Raw genomic sequence first — 20,805 nt, 5'->3', positions numbered from 1 at the left:
GCAGGGATTTAAATGGATAAAAAGCTTTTCTCTCTATAAAAAAGCAGCAGAGTCCCTAAAACCTAAAGCAACATCCTCAGGGTGTGGAGAGGTTTTGGTGTGGCCCATCCTCTTCTCCATCTTCCAACCACTTTTAGAGCAGCTTCTCTCTGACCCCACCTGTGCAAGGATTTTGATTCAGCCACCACCAGAAGCACTGGAAAATCATCAGGAGTTAACCAGGGGAAATTAATTACAGGAATAAAACTTCCTCGAGTCTCCTCATCAGTATTTAAGTATAATGACTATTTATTAGTCAGGGTAATGGACAACAGAGTTGAAAGGGTGCAGGTTTCCAGTAGTCACCATGCATATGCTTAATGAGAATTCAAAAGACATAATGAATTAGGATTCCCCTGTTGGGCACTGAGTATTTCTTCATTAAATTCTAATGAACTGGGAAGAGTATCAGGTTTGCTCATGCAGTGTAATTTTCCCCTTTTTTATGGTTATGTTTACATGCATTTAGCTAATCCTCATCATCCTTATGACAAAGAAGTGCTGAAAAAACAAGTTTGTTAGGAATGGAAGGAAGATAAATATGCAGAGGCAGAAGAGTCAGCAGCACAAATTATGTGAAATAATAGAATTTGTGCAGTACCCCACAGAACCCAGAGCCCCCAACCAGACATTGCTTTTTTCTACAGGAATTGTGGGATGAGATGAAATCCCATTTAGTAATAAGATTATGGCAAATGATGATGTGGTTTCATTGATTGCCACTTTTAGGAAAAGAAAGGATTCATTCCTAAAAACACACCCAGCACATGAGAGGGGCAGATAAATCCAAATTGCTCCTCACAGAACTGATGGCAGGAACAGCCCAGGAGAAAAATCCATCTCGTTGAATGAATATTTCAAATGTGCCCAGAGAAACAAATCCCAGGAGTCTGAGGTGGTGTGGACTCTTGTGAAAGGCTTTGAGAGGAGCTCCTGTGGCTTTGCAAGCTGCTGTCTCCACATCCCCAGTTCCTAGAAGTGATTTCCTACAAGTAATTCCCTATAAGCACGTGGTTGTTACAGAGCAAGAAGCATAAAACCAATAATCTGTGCTGGCATTAAGTCAAAAAAGTGTTTTCAAAAGGGTAAGAGGGTTTGAAAGAGAGGATGAAAGCAGCTGCAGTAATCCCATGGTGTCTTCATGCTTTTCCAGAATCATGGCAAGCTGGAAATCCATTTGCAAATCACTTGTGGTCCTGCTGGGCTCAGAGGCCCCAGCCCTGCTCCTGGGCAGCTGCTCAGGTGACAGTGGCACCTGGTGGGGGTGGCCCTGCCCCTGCAGCCCCAGCCTGTCCCTCCAGCAGCACCTCCCACGCTGAAATCCAGGGGATTAGAGCTCCTCATCTCCTCCCTGCCTGGTGGCAACACTAGCAAAGCAATTAGGCTGCTATGGCAATTTTATGGTGCTTAGAAAATTAATTAGCCACTTATTAATTAAAATTAGTCATTAATATTATTATTATTTTCTTTTAATTCCTTCTCTTTTGAGCTTGGGTGGTTTTTTTTTTCTGTTTTGTTTTTCTTTTTTTTTTTTTTTTTTCTTCTCTTCCTTTGTATTTCTGGTTTGCTTCCCAGGATGGACACGTCCCATCCCAGCTCTGCAGCCACAGGGAGGCCCTGGATGGGGAGTTTGGCTGTTCAGGATGAGCCTGGAGTCAGCAGAGCCCCACAGTGCCCAGAGTGGACACAGCCCTGGCAGGGCATGGGCAGGACCTTTGCATAAATCAGTGTTTAGAAAAAAATTCTCTTTTTTTCAGAGACCTGGGATGTCTCCTTTTTTTTTAAGCAGAGGATGCAGATAAAGCCTGGCCATGTGGAATCTTCCCCAAGAGGCAGTTCCTGGAGGATAATGTCGTTCAGAGTTGGAAACCACAGCACTTGTTCTTTGTGGACACCAGCCAGGGTTTTTTTTGTTGTTGTTGTTGTTGCTTTTTGTTTGCTTGTTTATTTTTTAACTCCACATTGGGAATAATCTCCGAGAGACAGTTTCATAAAATTTTACATTAATTTAAGACCAAAGTGTATTTTATTTGTAGCCTTGCCAGGATTTTGAAGTCTCCCTCCCAGGCTCCTGTCCTCTGTTGAAGCATCTCCAGGGACTCCTTTGATGCTCCTAGCATGAGAGATCCCACCACCCCACAAAGCCAGAGATTGTCAGAGTTGGAAACTTTCCCAGAACAAGTTTGTTGGTTAAAGAGCTCAGTTTGTGATGAAATATGGCTCAGTCCACAGGGTCTTACCTTCAGTGTTGTCTCAGACGAAGTTAAGCAGCATCACACTTGACATGCTCCTCTCTCCTGTAAGAGACACCACAGAACTTTATTATTGGCAATAAAATCCCCACTGGGGCTCGGCGTGGCTTGGCTGTTTTGTGCTCAGCTCTCCTGGGGTTTTACAGTCTGTGTTTAAGGCAGCAGTGCCCTGCTGCTGCCCTGTGCTGGCTCTGGGGCTGCTCCTGCCCTGCTCAGGTGAGACCTGGGGGGAAGCAGCAGCTCCAGGGTGGGACTGGAGCAGCAATGCCTGGGCAGGGAGGGGATTCTGCCCTGCTCAGGTGAGATCCTGACAGGGATCCCAATGGAAAACTCTAAATCCCAATGTAAAGGATGTGGAGCTGCTGGAGGGAGTCCAACAGAGACCATGGAGCTGCTCCAAGGGTGGAGTCCTGCCCTGGAGCCAGGCTGGGAGAGCTGGGGGTGCTCACCTGGAGAGGAGAAGGCTCCAGGGAAACCTCAGAGCCCTTCCAGGGCCTAAAGGGGCTCCAGGAGAGCTGGAGAGGGACTGGGGACAGGGATGGAGGGACAGGACACAGGGATGGAGGGACAGACACAGGGATGGAGGGACAGGACACAGGGTTGGAGGGACAGGACACAAGGGATGGAAGGACAGGACACAGGGATGGAGGGACAGGACACAGGGATGGAGGGACAGACACAGGGATGGAGGGACAGGACACAAGGGATGGAAGGACAGGACACAGGGAATGGGGGGACAGGACACAGGGAATGGGGGGACAGGACACAAGGGATGGAAGGACAGGACACAGGGATGGAAGGACAGGACACAGGGAATGGGGGGACAGGACACAGGGAATGGAGGAACAGGACACAGGGATGGAGGAACAGGACACAGGGATGGAGGAACAGGACACAGGGAATGGCTCCCAAGGCCAGAGGCAGGGATGGATCAGTTTGGCCACAGCCCCTCTGGTTCCTGGATCACCAGGAGGAGCAGAGCCGAGTGTCAGGGGCTGGTTTGGGGTTGAGTGTTGGGGTGCAGAGGGTGCAGGCTGGAGGAGGTGCTCAGGACCAGTGCTGGGAGCAGGATGGGTGCTGGGGTACAGGGCAGTTTTGGGGTGCAGGATCAGTATCATGGGTGCAGGATTGGTGTTGGGTACTGGGAGATTTTGAGGTGCAGCATCTGTGCTCTGGGTGCAGGGTCAGTGCTGTGTTCAGGGCAGTTTTTGGGGTTCTGTGTTCAGGGCAGTTTTGGGTGCAGGGCAGTTTTGGGGTTCTGTGTTCAGGGAAGTTTTCGGGTTCTGTGTTCAGGGCAGTTTTTGGGGTGCTGTGTCCAGGGCAGTTTTTGGGGTGCTGTGTCCAGGGCAGTTTTGGGGTTCTGTGTCCAGGGCAGTTTTTGGGGTTCTGTGTTCAGGGCAGTTTTGGGGTTCTGTGTCCAGGGCAGTTTTTGGGGTGCTGTGTTCAGGGCAGTTTTGGGTGCAGGGCAGTTTTTGGGGTTCAGTGTCCAGGGCAGTTTTTGGGGTTCTGTGTCCAGGGCAGTTTTTGGGGGTGTCACGTGCCGTGCCTGCAGCGCCGCCCCGGTCCCGGTGCAGCGGCGCCATCTGCAGGCGCTGCCGAGCACTGCACCGCCGCTTTCCGCGCAATAAATAATAATTAATAATTAATAATAATAAATAGTAAATAATAATAATAAATCTCGTCCTTTTTCCCTGCACTCCATCCTTCCCTCCTGTGCTGCACAGGATCCCTCTGGGATGTCCCCCAGCCTTGAAGAACTAACTTCCAGACTGACTTCCAGACTAACTTCCAGACTAACTTTCAGACTAACTTCCCTGCCAGCCCTGACTGCAATAACCCGATGACAAACCTACTCTGGAACTGTTTTCCCAGGATCTGAGGCTGATGAATGTGGAGCAGCCTCCCACTGTGGCAAGGAAAAGGCATAAATTCAAACATTAGAACATTCTGCTTGGCAAAATCGTGTTAAACCCTCAGTATCTGGGTGCTGTGATGTCATAATCCAATGTTGTTGTGGGTGACATTTGATGAACTCCTGTTAGATGTCACTCTAAGGGTGAGTTAAGGGCTGTTAAAGCATTAAAAATTCAACTTGCTGCTTACCCAAGTCACCCTTCTGGCTGAAGTCCCTCTAAAACAGCACTGTTGCCTCAAAAATCATTTGTCTCTGCAAGCAATGACCTTCCTTTTCTATTAAAATCCCTTTTAAAGTTTCTAACCCACTTTGCTGCAAGTCCAAAATGTTGTTGTCTTTAAATAACCAAAACCTGCCCAAAAGTTCCTGCCTTCACCCTTGGCTCTGGGTGGTGCCTGACCAGTTTTACCCATTGCTCACAGATATCAGGACTTTTCCACCCTACACTGTTTAAAAAATGAAATTTTTGGGTACCAGCTGAGCTGTGGGGGTTAGAGCAGCTGCCCTGGCCTGGTGACCACTTGAAAAATCCTGGGGACAGCTCCAGTGCCAGGCTCATCCTGCAGGAATGTCCCACCTTCCTCCTCCATGCAGCAATTCTGAACTGCACCAAAGGTGGGAATAAAATAAACCTTCCCTCCTGCAGCAGAAAAATGAAATCTGCCATTATTCACACAAATTGTGGAAGAGTGGGTTCCACTTGTGTTTCATATTGCACTGGTTAATACCAGTGTCTTTGGAGGTCATCAAACTCAACAGTTAAAAAAATTAATCTGAGAATTTACAGCAGTTAAATACAGCTAAATAATTAATGATGAGGAAATTGAACTTCCCGTTGAGATTGGATTAGGAGCCAGTGTGGGACACCACTGCTGTAGAGCATCCTTCCCTGGGGAACCTCCCAGCAAAAATCAGCTCCTTTATTGCTTTCCATATCACTAATAAAATATGAAAGGAGAGAATACAATAATATTTTCATATCATATTAATGACCTTCAGAATGCAATCAGACTTGCAGCTCTGGCAGAGCAATTTGCTAACATAATATAAAACTGTTAATATGATATGAAGGTCACTGAGACTGTACAAAAATTAGTGTAAAGACAGCAACTAACCTGAGCCCTTCAGCAGCAGGAACAATTAACTTCCAACTTCATTCCTGCAACTGCACCTCACATGGAAGGGGCTGCTGGATCCCAGGCTGCTTCTTCACAGGCTTTGAGTTTACTTTTCTCCTTCTGCAGGGTTGGAAAAATACTTTTGAGAGGCCCTGCCATGCTGAGAAAGTGCCTTGAGCTGCTTGGAAGAACAGCACTGCAGCCATGCAAAGCAGATTTCTAAAGGAGGTGGAAATGTATAAAAGACCCACTGAGAAAAGCTCAGAATCTAAGGGGTTTATGAGAAATAAAAGAACAATGATATTTTAAACAGAAGTGATTATTTAAATTAAAATATTTCCAAATTATATTATTTTGCTCCTGACTAAAGCTGATAGGTTTCATTTTGGTAGTTTTAACATGAGAATGTCCAATTAAAAAGTATTAAACCACTATAAATCAAGGATTTTTAAATTATTTAAAAGAAAGCCCTATTCTGAAGCAGGAAATCTGCTTTTCTCTATTTAATGTTCCTGAAGCACAACACGAGGACAGGAAGGATGTTAAAGTCATTCTTTTAGGGTCTCCTAAAGAACTAGGTCTAGTTAGAAGAGACTAAACTCTGCTCTTGATCCAGTGTAAACTCTTATTCCAAGTTTGTCCATTTGACTTCACCATAAATCCACCAATGCAGGAGCACAAACTGCAGATTTCTCTCTGAAATTCTCCCTCATGGGAACACAGGATGGGGTAAATAATATAAAAATTACATGAGGCTTCTCCTGATTTGGACTCCTCTTCCAGACCCTCCAAAACTTCTCCCTGGAGCTCCCCTGGATTTCAGCATACACAACATCCTACAACAAAGCACTCAACAGCTTGCTCCATGAAAAGTCATCTTGTTTTATTAACTCTGGATATTCTGGATTCATTTGATGTCCCTATAAAAGACCCCCTCAAAATTTTTTGGGAGAACAAAAATCAAGTTATTCTTTCATCAATGGGAGTTTTGTCTAATTGCATCAACATCACCATAACAAAGTGGTGATGGAAAAGTCCCTGTGAAATCTCTTCTGAGCAGCAGGAGTGGGTCAGACCACGGCTTTGTTTCCATAAAAACAGATTTTCTGCAGGGTTTCAACATCCTGAATGGCAAATACAGCAAGGAAAAGAGTGTGGGAAGCCACTCTCCAGCTGCACAGTGAGCAAGAGGGGAATCTCCTCCTGGAGCTCCTTTTACTGCCTGAGCCAAAGCCCCTTTATATATATTTTATACAGGGATTGATTGGTATTTAATTAACCTCCACTTTATGCCATAGTCAATCTTTAATTAAATGCATCCTTAAGTGTAGAATTTAGAGCATCCCCAGAATGGGTTTAAGTGCAGGAAAGGATTTTATGCTTTCCTCATAAACAAGAGACAAGGAAGGAAGGGAATTGCTGCTTGGAAGAAGGAGCCTCCTCAGCCAAACACAAAACTCTTTGCAGGAGCCATTCCCCCAGAAGGAAACATCCCAATTTCCCACTGGGTGGGATTTATGGAGGGGGAACCCAAAGCAGCAGCAAGGCTTGGAAGGAAGGAGACCCCCCTCCAGCTCCCCTGAGCTCTTTGGAGCCTCAATTCTTTAAAAACAAATTCCAGGAAAGAAACAAGTGGAAAAAAAAAAAAACAAAGGTGTTACAGATTATTTTCTAATGTAAACAGCAGTGATTAATTTTAATATCTTAAGTAGGTAAATGTTGTTTAAATAAGACCCAGAAGTGAAAAGAACATGATTATTTTATAGTTTGCAACAAAAGCCTGTGTCTGCTTTCTCTGCAAAATTCTGAGCCTTCTTACACAAAAATGCTGAATATAACAAAGTTTGGAATCAACTTATTTTCCTTTGCCTTGTGACTCACCCTGCTCTGATTGCCCTGAGTGGAGCCCCCACTGTGGTACCCCACACCCTGATTTCAAATAAATGGGGATGGCTCCAAATTTTCCTCTGAATTTTCCCTTACACAGAGGTCAAGAATCACCATGCAGGTTTTGAGTCATTATTGACCAATTTATTAATATCAAAGTGATGATTTAGGAGGAATTCACATTATGGATCATTCACATGAGTAAAAGATGTGATATCAGTTTTTTTAATATGTGTCAAGAAAAGGGAAGGAAAGGGAGAGAAGCAGAAAAGGATAATTCCCAGCTCAAGGAGGGAGAATTTGGGTTTGACCAGCATGGGATCACAACAATTAGAAGTAAATTTAGAGATTCTTACTTAGGTTTGCATTAACCCCAGAGTTTGATCTCACCCAGAGCAAGTTGTGGTGCAGATCAGCCCAGGTTTCATTCCATTAGTGCATGAGTGCCCCTGGGGCTGTGGCCACATGTTTTGGTTCACTTGGTGCCTGGGCATTTCTCTCTGCACACAAATATTGCTCCCCAGAGGAAAAGCCCCCACACCAGGTTCTCATATGGAGGATTTTTCACCCTGTTTTTCTCCCAGAATTAAAAGCATATTTGTTTTGCTTCCAGAAAACCACACACAAAGCTCACCTCGCCTGAATTAAAATAAGAAGATTGAATGTTTTCCTTGTAATACCCCAAAAAGCTCAGACACCCCAGCTGACTTCCATATTTTATTTGAAAGGAAAAAGGAACCCATGTGTCCTGGCAGATCTGTGCTAAAATCACTCCTCATTGTGGCTCCAGATTGAGGGATTTTTCCAAGGAAAGGATCTCAAGTGCAACCATTTCTTTTAAAGCTGACAAACATTTCTATGGCTCCAGGCTTGCAGTGGTGGAAGGTCATGGGCTCCCTTCAGTCCCTCTGGGTCTCTTTTCCCTCTTTCCAAAGGTCTCACTGAGCATCTCAGCTGGGAGACAATGATCCATGAAGAGACTCATGGCTTTCCAAGAAAATCAAGTCTGTCTAAATCATTTGAGCAGGATAACCCCTTCTTCCTTCGTGGAAAAAAAGTGTCTTTCACTGCCTGTCTTATCTTTGTTATGAAAAAAAAACCTCCTTTCATTCAACTTGCAGCACAATGATCTTGCCCTACCAGCACTAGACATTCCCTGTGCCTGAGCCCATGTCTCCTAGCATTGGCTCTGCAGCATGAATAATTGCTGTGCACAGCCTGGCAGAGGGCAGGAGCAGCTTCTCCATCCCTCTGGCTCCTCTCCCTCCTCCAGCCCAGCCAGCAGAGATCCATGCTGTGCCACCAGATCCCCAAACAAGCATTTCTGCCAGCAGCCCTGGCTGGGGTCACTCTGATCCCCAGCAAACAGACCCAGAATTGCCCCAAATCCAGGCACAGTCCTGCCCTTCCCACCTGTGCTGTTTCCATGTCTGGTAACACTGAGCCTCCTCCCAGCTCCTCCTCCACCCCAAAATCAACCCATGGGTTCAGCTCCACATTCCTCCTCCAAGATTAGCCAGAAAGAAAAGCCATTTTTGGCAGGGTTGATTAAAGGGGGGATGAAAACGCTGGTTAAAGGCAATAAATAATGAAATTTAGCTGTGATGTGCTTACACAGTTCCTGACACCCCCACAAAACAGCTCAGATGGAAATATGAACCTTTCTGAAGGATAAGGGATTGTGCTAACAAAGAGTGAGCAGGATCCTTGATATTCTGGCATTGGAAATATTCAAAGTGAGCAGAATTTCTCTATTTGTCAGCTTTAGTTCAGCCAGAAACTCAGCACCTACCACAGCAAACACTCAAAACTGCAAAAACTCAACCTCACCTTGAGGATCAATCACCTCCCTGGTCTTACAGAACATCATATGCAAGTCCCACACCATCCAAACACTAAAAAATATTTTTTTTTCCAATAAACCAACAACCTGAGTGCCATCCTGGCCACCTTCAGCCCAAAATTGCTGCAAAACAAAAATTCTTTTCCTACCTAAAACAGACCTTCCAGCTGAGCATCTGCCTCTGCTCCATTCTCCATTTCTATGTTATATTCAGTAATTTGCTTTGTTTTCCTGATATTTAGGATTAAGTTATTACATTTCCAGCTATTTCCCCATAGACATTTTCTTAAATAGCTTATACTGCAATAGTAATAATCCTTTGGATGGTCCAGCTGATTATTCACCTGATTTCTTTTCACTGGGGTAGGGCTGTAAATTAGATCTCTCTTCTCCAAAGTTTTCTTGGATGAATGGTTTCATTAATAAGAAAAGAAACAGAAATCGATCCCAGCATTCAAAATGCTCTGAAGAAAAATAATTTCAGAGTAAAGAGAATTTAGGAAATTTCAAAGCTCAGAGGACAAAAAATAGGACTTCATCATTTTGCTATAAATCCTAGCTTAAAGAAAAAAAATAAGGGAGAAAATAAATCAGGGTAAAGAAACTTGCCAAGAAATGCCAAAATTTCACAAGTAGAGATTTTCTAGTGTTTCTTTCCTGGTGATGCTTTTTTAGAATAACTTCATCCTCTAAGTTTTTATGAATTTTGTTGTTTTGTTTTAAATCTCCCTTTCTAGTCTCCTCCAGTTACTGAATTCCATCTGGCCTTTTATCCCTGTATCCCAAATAATGTTTCTCTCCCTGTGATCTCCCACCCTTGTCAAGCAGCAGGGACACCCAGGTCACTTCTCACCTTGTTGGTTCTCCAAGGTTTGGTGTCTTCTGCTGGGGAGGAACAGGGACTGGGATGTATAAACCTGCTCAGAGGTTACTCCTTGTTGAGATGCTGGGATGTTCACTCATTTGTGCACTCCCCCCCCAAAAAAGGGAAATTTGGAAGGAATTTGTGTTTTGTTGACCCCAGTGCTGAGCAGGACTTTCCTACAACAGGAGCTGCTGGAAAACACTTCTGCTGAACAGTCTCCAAAGTGCCACTGGCAGCAAATCATCCTCTTCCTAGCCCTGGATAATTTGTAAGGATGTTTGAGGCTTGTGCTGGGGCATAAATCACTGGCAGCACACAATTGATTCATGGGGAATTTCAGTGAGTTCACTCTCAACTCCAAACAATTACCACTGGGCTGATTTGAGAAAATGTCTCTTCCCTTGGGATGAAAGCATCTAAATCAAGCTCAGTTTCAAGCCACAAAAAATTAATGGCAGGTATTGCCATGCCACTGTGCAGGGAGCTGTGCACATAAATCCCACCTCACACAAGCCCCAGTTTCAAAATTTATAATAAAAGCTCACCTAAAGTATGAAAAGCTCATTCCCACAATTTCATTTTCACTTAAAGATACCTCCAACATATGAAAACAATCAGAAAGTCATGGCCTTATAAAAAGATGTACCTTTGATGCTGTATCATCCAAGGAAAATCTTGGATATATCAATTTTTAACAGGGTAAAATGCTGCTCATCCAGGGAGTTTGGGTTCAAAGCAAGGTGTGTTCAGAGCATGTTTTTGTCACCACCTCATCTAAAGGACAAGAAAAATGGATTGGAGACTCCTGGAAGGATTGGAGACTCATGGAAGAGCAGACAGCCACAGCAAAGGGAAAACTCTTTGTGATTTACTAAATTATTCCAGACTTCAATTGATCCACTTTGTATTTTCTTTCTCTTTACTTTCCAACAATTTAGGGCATTTTTTAAAAAATTAAATACAAAGGCCTTCACACATTTCAGAAAATTAATCACTTTTGGCATTTATAAGCTATTCATTTCTGTTTAAAACATGTTTTATAATTCATTAAAGTACCTCAAAAATTAAATTCTTAACAGCCGTAGGGCCCAAATTATATTTAAGTAAGAAAATTAAGCACAGTAATAAATAGTGAAGAATTCTGAAATATTAATTTGGCCTGTAGCATTTCAAATGTTTATTTGCAATAATTAATTTGAAACCAAGTTTACATTGCCTATGCCAGGAGTTTGCTGGGAACTTTGACTTACTTTATTAATTTCTTCAAATCTGCCCTTATTCCCTCCCTGACAAGCACTGCCAGCTCATTTAAATTAATTCTTTCAGCTATTTTGGAGTTGGATCATTTTCCATGGGGCACAGGGAATGAGCAAACCCACTCTTCTGGGCTGGTGCAAGGGGAATTAGCAGCTGGAACTGTTAATTAACTTGAGGTTCATTTTCTGCTCCCCCCTCTGCAGCAGGAGCCTGAGCAGCACAAGGAAATCCCTTTTTTTGGGTTGGGAGGGATCTTTAAAACCCATTTAGTCCAACCCCCCTGCTATAAGCAAGAACACCTTCAGCTTGATCATAATGTGATTTTCTAACCTGGCAAAGCAAGATCTTAACTAATTTTTATTCCTAAATTGTTGCCTTGCTATCAGAATTTAATGAGAGTTTTTCTATCATACAGTTTACTCCAGATGCTGAACTCTGGAGTGCCAGAGCATTTTAAATTGCAATAAATTTCCTAATGAAAACAGTAGACATGCACAAAGTTCTGTTTACAAGCATACAGGTGTTTCAATCACCTTTTCCTAGGGTTTAACAGCTTTAAAAAATATCACTAAAAACACCTGGTCTCTATTTGGATGCAAAATATTTGTATTTACCTCAAAAATCTGCATTTGGGGGTTTTTGCTTTAGATCAGAAGCTCTCAGGTTTGGCTGGGAGTTTCCAAACCAGAATTTTTGTGCTTGGCTGCACCAGGAGGAGCAGAGGAAGAGCTGCGAGGGGGAAATTCCACACCCAAGCCCTGCCCAGACATTTCCCGTGTGCTGGCCCGGGAATGCTCCCAGCCCAAACCAGCCCGAGCTGGGACTGTGGGGTCTGTGCACTGCATCCCTCCCACTTCAGGATAACGTGATTCCATTGTTCCTGCCACTCCTCCTTTCCCAGAATTGGGAAATCCCTGCCGGGTGTGATCTCTGCGTTCAGGGAGATGCTCCAAGGTTGGTCCTGCAGCTGCTTCTCTGCCCTTCAGCCGGGAGGAGCAAGATCTGCTTCTGCAGATGTGAAGCTGCTCTGTTAAATTCTTGGGGATACGGACACGAAGGGATCGCATTCCACGGGCAGGAAAAGGAGAGAACCAGGAGAGATTCTGAAGGAGAAATAAATAAATAAAACAGCAGAACACAAACTAAATCCAATAGCGCAACCGAACTCCAATTCCCGCCCGAGCATCCTCCGGCCGCGCTGACCCCTGGAGGGCTCCGGGCGGGATCGGTCCCGGAGGGAAGGCTGGGGATGGCTCGGGATGGCTCAGGAAAGCTCGGGATGGCTCAGGAAAGCTCGGGAAAGCTCCGGGTCCGCTTGCGGGGCGCTGCCTCCATCTCCTGGGTGCTGCGGGGAGCGCAGCGGCGGCGCCGGAGCCACCGCGGCTCGGCGGGACGCGCCCGGAGCGGGCATGGAAAACACCGGGAATACCGGGAAACACCGGGAATACCGGAAAACACCGGGAATACCGGGAAACACCGGGAATACCGGGAAACACCGGGAATACCGGAAAACACCGGGAATACCGGGAAACACCGGGAATGCGGGCATGGAAAACACCGGGAAACACCGGGAATGCGGGCATGGAAAACACCGGGAATACCGGGAAACACCGGGAATACCGGGAAACACCGGGAATGCGGGCATGGAAAACACCGGGAATACCGGGAAACACCGGGAATACCGGGAAACACCGGGAATGCGGGCATGGAAAACACCGGGAATACCGGGAAACACCGGGAATGTGGGCATGGAAAACACCGGGAATACCGGGAACACTGGTGAGAGGAATGTCGCATTTGTCTTTACAAACAAGCTGTAGATCTGCTGGTAGGTAAGGCTAGCACTGAGATAAAAGAAATATATGGATTCCACTGATGGATGAATGAGAAAAGAGATTTGTCTTTACAAACAAAGTGCAGGTTTGATGGTAAATGAAATTGGATATTGGAAGATGAAAGAAGCAACGGGGGGAAACTATGAATAGTATAAGGATTAAAAATTAAAAGGGAGCGTTGTACATTAGAGGGGAATCTCAGGTGTCAGGGGTCTGAGAAGTCTGTGCCTCTCAGGTACCTCAGCCATGGGGAAAGAGAGAGGGAAAAGCAGCCGGGAAATTGGGATAAAAGGAAGCTGCGTCCTCCAAAAACTCGAGAGATCCCAGGGGAATGTCCCATGGCCTCTCCCTTTATTCGAACAAAGCAAAAAGGATCCTCTATCTCCTTTTTGGACATAAACCTCTGGTGTTTGTGGATTAATTTTCCTGACACCGGCAAACACCGGGAATACCGGCAAAGCAAACACACACCGGGAATACCGGCAAACACCGGGAATGCGGGCATGGAAACACCGGGAATGCGGGCATGGAAACACCGGGATTGCCGGCACGGGACCCGCACATCCCGGGACAGCGAGTGCCAGACCAGCATCCCGGGCGGCTCTGGGGTCACTGTGCCCCCGTTCCCCCAGAGAACGGCAATCCAGGGTCACATTCCCCTCTCCCCTCGCTGCTTTCTCACCCCTGGAATGGCTGAGTTCAGCCCCACACAAGCAGATGATAACACAGCACCAGTTTCTAACACCTTGCAATGAGTTTAGTTGCCAAGATCTCCAGATGAGGGTTTCAGCACAGCCAGGTGAGGGACACACAGGGCTCAGCACTCCACAGCTGCAGTTATCATAGAAAAATATTTGAGATTCAGTAAAATGGGAAAGGACCTTAAAGCCCATTTCTTTCCACCCCCTGCCATGGGCAGGGACACTTCCCCTATCCCAGTTTGCTCCCAGCCCTTTCCAACCTGGCCTTGGACATTTCTAGGGATGGGATAGGCACAAGCCCATCAAAATCATACTGTGATTACCCCACAAAAGCCTTAAAAGCAACAAACCTCCTTAAATTAAGAGCTATCCCTCCCTCTGTCATTCCATCCATCCCTGCAGAGACCAGCACACAAACCTGGATGCTGAAATGCTGAAAGATCCCAAAATGCACCTGCTCAGGAATAAAGGAATTTGCACAACAAGCCACACTTCTTGTTTAAATACAGCTTGGCACAGGATTCTCTGGAGCAGAACACTGTGCATGCCAAAAATCAAAGAGCAGGCCCCAAACCAGCTCTGGAGAGTTCAAGATTTGCTCAAAGGCTGGAAATGCAAATGACCCCAAGGGCAGAGAGCTGCAAGGCAGCCCCCACCCAAACAGTGCATTAAAGGGGTGCAGAACTAAGCTCAGCTCTGCCAAAAGCTTCCTTTGTCTTTCAAGAGACTCACAGGAAGCCCCAGCCTCTGAGAGATCCAGAGGTTCCACAGAGGTTCTGGAGGGAGATTGTTAAACAAAAGTTAAATACAGTTAAATCCATATTTTGGCAAAACTGCCAGCAGACACCTGCTCCCTCTTCCTGCTATGGCTGGGGCAAAGGTGGGAACATCTTTACCTTAACAGATTTTGCACCCATAAAAACACAAAAGAGATGTGGGAAGGAGCCTCTTACAGTCATAAAGCTTCAGAGATGAATCATAGAGAAAACAGCTCCTAAGAACCAAAATTTGCAGGAACATAAAGAGCAGGACAAAATTAAGGCACATTTTGGAGTATTTTTTAACACTTGGCTCATCCTGTCCTTGGTTTCTCGAAACATTCAGGAAGGTTGGCTTTTAATCTGTGCCTTGTCTCCTCCCAGCCAGCAACACTTTCACCTGCAGATCTCAATACCTGAGACTCAGGGCTTTTAAAAAGTATTTTAATGTTTTTGTCCAATTTGATTCATCTTTCCTGCCTACCTTGAATGAAATCAAACAACTCACCACAATCTGGGAAACCTGTACCTGCTGCCTCCCCTGTGGCTCCAATCCCCCCTTCTTCTGCCACCAGTGCTGGTAAAAGCAGAGTCTTGTGTGAGCAAGATATGGAACTGAGGCAAAGGTGGGAAAACCTTCCTGTGCATTCCAAAAAATAAAATACCTGTAAACCACTGTGAACACCAACAGCAGCAGCAGTTATCAAATACCTCAGGAGGATTTCAAACCCAGTTTTTAATGTCATTCCTGCCACTTGTAATACAAGTGTCTATTTTCAAAGGATCATATCTTTGCAGGAAAATTATTTCCTCTTAATATATGGAGGCAAATTTAATAGATACCAAAAAACCACAGGTAGATGATCCCATCCTGAGGTAACATCAATCCTACCACTGAATGTCTGTTTTGCTGCAAGTGTGGCATGAAATGCTTGGCTGAATATAACTTTATAAATAGCTCCTGATGTATGTGAGATTTTTGGCAAGGTTTATGAAATAATTCATATACATTTAATTTAGAAATGTTTGCTCATTGTTTTTTTTATCCATTTGAAAAACAGAAGCAAGAGAACTTCCAAAGCAGAAGTGATGGATTTCTGTCAATTACCAAATGGTATGAATTTGCAACCCTTTTATTCTGGTACTCAAGGAACTGCCAGCTAATTAAAACTGTACCTTTATGATTATTCAGGGAGTTTGACAAAAATAAATAGAATTTTGAGGTTGTCTTTGGTGTGTTGCAATTGAAGGCAGCAGTGCCAAGAGAAACACCACTGCACTGCCAGACCCAGCCTTACAAGAAGAGGAGAACGTAGTACAATGCAAACTTTAATGTCAATATATACAGAGCTTTAAAGAAAACATTTCTTTTAAAATTAAATGAAATAAATACAATATGATACAAAATCCACAATATGCTTAAGAGAAAGAAATGACAGTTACAATATCTGATAACGGGGACCTTGTGTAGAGTTTCATCTTTGAAGTACCTCAGAGCATGGAATTCATTGCACACTGTTCTCAATTAATGCCCTTTATGGAGATTCAGCCACGTGCCAGGAGAGTTTCAGCTCTAACCAGAGCATCAGTGCAAGATGTCAAAGTGCTTGGGACATTGTGACAATGCAATTAGTTAATTAATTAGCAAACACTGCTCAAAAGCCTAATGCAAAACACCCAAACCTGAACACTTGGTCCTGCAAAGCAGATCCACCTCCAGCATCCTCGGTCCTCGTGTGAAAAACCCCACAAGAGGATTCAGGGTTATTCAAACTCACTATTGGTAATAAGCTATTGCCCAAAAATTAATAATTAAGAGATATAATCAATTAAGTATCTTTTAAAGCTTTCAGAGAAAGTTTGCTTTCATTACACAGGAAAAATCTCCAGAAAACCAGTTGCTGATGATTTTGTGGGGGGACTTTCTAATTCTGCAAATTATTACAATACTCAAACAGCTTCAGCCATACATTAAGGGTGGGGGTTTTCAAATTTGCATCCATTCTTCTATTCCCAAGGAACAGTCAGATTTGGAGTAATTAATATGTAAAAACTGGGGCAGGGACAGAGCTGTTGATGCAGAAGGCTGGTGTGGTATGAATGAAGTGCAGTTACCAACAGCTATCAGTGCACACCTACAAGAACTTGGGAGCAAACTTTTAAGGAGAATTTTATGTATTTAACCCTACAGAGCTCCTGTAGGATTACATAAGGACTACTATGGTCACAGCTTAAGAAGCTTTCTGGAAACTTTGAGTAAGAAAAACTTGCTTCTCCATCACCTCCCACAAATATTTGCAAACTTTTAGTTCTGGATAGGACTGAAAGCTTAAGTGCTACAGAAATACATAAAACCCTATGTTGGCATTGATGTTTTAGCCTAATTTCACTGATACAAACCAGGAGAATTATTATAACTTTATATATTTAACACAGCTGTACAGACCAGTCTCTAAGTACATTGCAAGGAACTCCCACCTGCTGAGTTATTTTAACAAATGGACAGCTGAAGATCAGCTCTGGAAAAAGAATTAAAACATGGAAGACAGAATTCAGGCTCAACATGACTGACTTGGGTGAGGCTCTGGATGCCTTCTCTGGCTGCAAGAACATTCCAACATCAGAGGCCTCAAATGAACAGCAGGATCAGACCCCTGCACCTCCTGGCTGGGCAAGGGGACCTCACTGATCTTGAGCTCAATGGGAAAAAGAAAACCACAGAAGCCACAGATCAGTGCCTTGACTGGACCCAGGAAAGCTCTGAGGAGCTCACTGTGGTGCCACTGTAGTTTTTGGATATGGAACAGGAATACAACAGAGTTCCTCACTTTATATCCAAAGGATAATTGAAGGTACAAATTGGGATAAGGTCCTGAGCCCACTCCAGCTCCAGTGGGAATCTGCTCTTTGTGTGCACCAGAGCTGGAACTTACTGATAATGACCATCACCAAACACCAGAGCAGGAGTTTCTTTGGCAGGAAGCCATGGCCAAAATATTCTATCATTTAAGATTTAGTTCTGTGAAAATTCTGAATGTCTGCTTCTGTGTAATTATGAACCTTTATAAAAATTTGATTTTTTTCCCTAACTCAGTAAGGCAGTAAGAACATCACCAGTTTGTAAACTTGAACTGTGCCCAGAGGATATGAAATAATTTCCACTAACCTTTCCCTGCAGCCAGAGCACTTTCCCAGTACCTGCTCTTCCCTCTTAAACCTTGAACTGACAGCTCATGAGCAGACCATGCTATTTGAGATATCAAAACCTATGTTGGGAAAGAAAGGGATGAGAAACAGGCAAGGAATTCCCAAAGGAACCTCACAAAGATGATCATTAAATACAGTAAAAGTAAACTGCAAGTCAACTTTCATGTTCCTGCATATCCCAAATATTTGCAAGACTGATATGCTGAAATAGAGCAAGGGAACTTTTCCCCCAAAATAAGGATTATAAATGGCATACCAGGGTACACTGGCCTGTCAGATAGAACACATCCCTATGTTTTCCCCACAATAAGACAACTCTGTAATGTTGCAGTCACTGAAACTTTGCTTTTACCCCTGGAGTACCACCTGCACTAAAGGCCAGCAGTGCTATAAAACAGGGATAACTTTACAGATGTTTTAAATACTCTGCAATGAATCAGAACATCCACCTTGTTTGTGTTCTTTTCCTCTCACCACCTTTGTGCTGCACATCAAGAACAACTTGAGTCCCTTCAGCTGCTTCCAACTGCTCTTGTGCAAAATGCTTTTAAGGTGCTTATACTGTGGTGCTTCTAAGCAAGCTAAAAGAAAATACCAACAGAAACACTGTTAAATGATTCATGGGTAAAGCCATTAAAGACCAGCTGCTGCCTTACAGGAAAGCTGAAGACAATTCAAGTTTGACATTTTCATTGTATTCCAGGCCCTGCATTACCTCTTATCCCCAACATGCTTTTAGGACTACATTTCAAACTACATTACACCTTGACCTGGGCTCAGGGGCTTTAATTTCTACCACTTTTGCCTTCTTTTTTTGAGTAAATTCAAATTCTTCTTGCAGTCATCTTTAAGTTTACATAAAAATGACCCTGACAGAATGTAGACAAGATGTTTCCAGGCATTCATGATGGAAAAGGAGGATGAAGCAGCTGCAGAAGGGGAAGGTTTTGTACTAAACAAGGAGCTTTCCAGGAAGCAGTTGTATTCTTTGATAAGCTTTCAAGCATTTCAAACAGGCACCTCAAAACTAGGCACAAATGGCCCCTAAAGCTTCCAACATCTATCAAACACTCAAGAAATTCCATCTGGGGGATGTTCTGCATGATACAAAGAGCACACCTATGTTTGCTATATCATTAAGTCTCAAATCTATACATATTCATACCTAACTATTTGGCCAGATAATGTCCATCTTCCCCCACCACAACAGAAGAAAGCAGCTTATCTAAAAGTACTTCCAACACCACCAAGTCCTTCACAGGTATAAGCAAAAACCAGCCAAGACCTCTTGTGAGATCTGAGTTATCACCACCACTCCTGGTGCTTGGGGCCAGAATTCTCCTGGAAGTTTTTTTCCTGCTGTCTCAAAACACTGATTTCTGAAAGCCCTGGGGTCTTGCATTTGAAAATTCCATGATGACAAATGAGTCTAAACTATGTTTGAGTTTTGGTCACTTCACAGTCTAATGTCACTAATATATTTAATATTTAAAATCATTCTGCTATGCCACTACAGTTGCTCAGTGTCTACAACTTTTGAAAACACTTCTAAGTGTATCTCTGAATCAACTACCAGCAGTTAGCATTGGTTTTGAGTCAGGAAACCCCAAGGTAATTCTGGCCCTGAAATGAATTTCCCCTCCATCCCAGCATTTAGGAACAGCTGAAGTCCTAACAGCAGACAGAGAGGGCGAGTGAGTGCTGGCCACAGGATGCTGAAAGGAATTTGTCCATAACTGTGAAATTTCTTGGTCAGAATTCCCTTATCTGGGCACACAGCAAGGCTTATTTATTTTCCCAAGCTACCCCTACAGTTAGGCAAAGAGAATTTTGCATTTCTGTTCTGTAATATTTGTACATGCGGCGAGAGAATCAGAGAGAAGCAACCTTCTATTAAAAAAAAAATCAAATAAATAAAAAATAAACCCCAAGTGCCAAGTTGGTTATAATAAAGTGTCAGTTTGTCTCATATACCAAACAAACCTAATATTGGGTGTATTTAGTGGAAAGACTGCTGAGGAAAATAACACAGTAGTTGTACTAATGGATGGGAAAAGTGAATAACAAAGGATTGAGCTGCATGATGCTGTTCTGAAGTGACACCAATGTTTCTGAGAGCCTGAATTCTCACAGTTTATGCACATATTGACTTTCTCCAGCTCAGTGCAGGACACAATTTGTGGTAACAACCAGAAATGTTCATTTTCCTGTTAGAGGCCATAACCAGCACTTGTTTTGGGTCACAAGAGCTCAAATTTAAGTGCAGGATCTTGCACATCCCTTTGGTTTGTATTTCCACACAAACTCCTCAGTTACTGGCACCATGCAAACAAAGATCAACAGTGATGAATTACCTCTGGCACATCACACTGCCCAACTCTGCATAATAGTCAAGGACAAGGGAAAGGAATTGAGTTGAATCAATGAAGTACCCAATTACAAAATGAAGAATTTGCCCTTCACAGCAGGGTCTAAAGGTGTGAAGCAAAGAAAACTCACACTGACACTTTATGTACAACTTGGTCATTGGCAAGGGTCCCCTAAACCTTTTTTTTTTTAACTGAACCCAGCAAAACTATACAGAATGTGAAAGAATATTTGCAACAGATCTCAAAGGACAGTGTAGAGAAATTCATTATGGTGTACCTGATGTTTAAATTAACTTAACAGATACGGCCTGTAAAACAAACACAGTATGAACCTGTGGATTTTTTTTTTCTTTTTAAAAAAAGGACTTTTACAGAATTCAAGTAGTGTAGCAGGAAACCATAGATGCCTTTTGATCACAGGTCAGGCAAAATAGAGCCACTTGTTGGGTTTCCCCCTTGCTTGTGTCTGCTCAGGTGTCCCAGTGGATCTATAAGTCTGTGGATGTGAGCTTTTTCATGCTCCTTCTCTGAGCTAAACTGGAGGCTGCCACAGGCTCCAGCACTGGCTGAAATGTCTTGTGATTCAGTGCAGAATATGTAGCAGCCATGGCTCCCTAGAGAAAAAGGAAACACATCATAATAATTCATATATATAGAAGTTTAATCAGAAAATAAAGCAATTAAACATTTTTAATATAAATAGTCAATTAACTCCACTAAAACCAAAGAAGACTTATGCCAGCTCCTGTGAATTCCCTA

General features: G+C 43.6%; 2 protein-coding genes across 6 annotated transcripts in view; one reads left to right on the top strand and one right to left on the bottom strand.

The window, feature by feature from the left end:
- Nucleotides 1-20,805, top strand: part of LOC306808552 (sodium/hydrogen exchanger 2-like) — a 516,475-nt gene that overhangs the window by 293,926 nt on the left and 201,744 nt on the right. The gene's annotated exons all lie outside the window — the stretch shown is intronic.
- The window catches only part of RPS6KA6 (ribosomal protein S6 kinase A6), a 36,374-nt gene continuing 31,352 nt past the window's right edge, over nucleotides 15,784-20,805 (bottom strand). For all 5 annotated transcript variants that reach the window (XM_079318662.1, XM_079318663.1, XM_079318664.1 and 2 more), the window contains exon 22: nucleotides 15,784-20,660. In XM_079318662.1, coding sequence (XP_079174788.1) covers nucleotides 20,535-20,660 — 126 coding nt within the window. In that variant the 3' untranslated portion in view covers nucleotides 15,784-20,534. The remainder of the gene's footprint in view (nucleotides 20,661-20,805) is intronic.

Source organism: Erithacus rubecula (genome assembly GCF_903797595.1).
Source record: "Erithacus rubecula genome assembly, chromosome: 15".
Classification (NCBI taxonomy): domain Eukaryota; kingdom Metazoa; phylum Chordata; class Aves; order Passeriformes; family Muscicapidae; genus Erithacus; species Erithacus rubecula.
The sequence above is the reverse complement of the archived record's forward strand: the minus strand, read 5'-3'. Positions and strand labels throughout refer to the sequence as shown.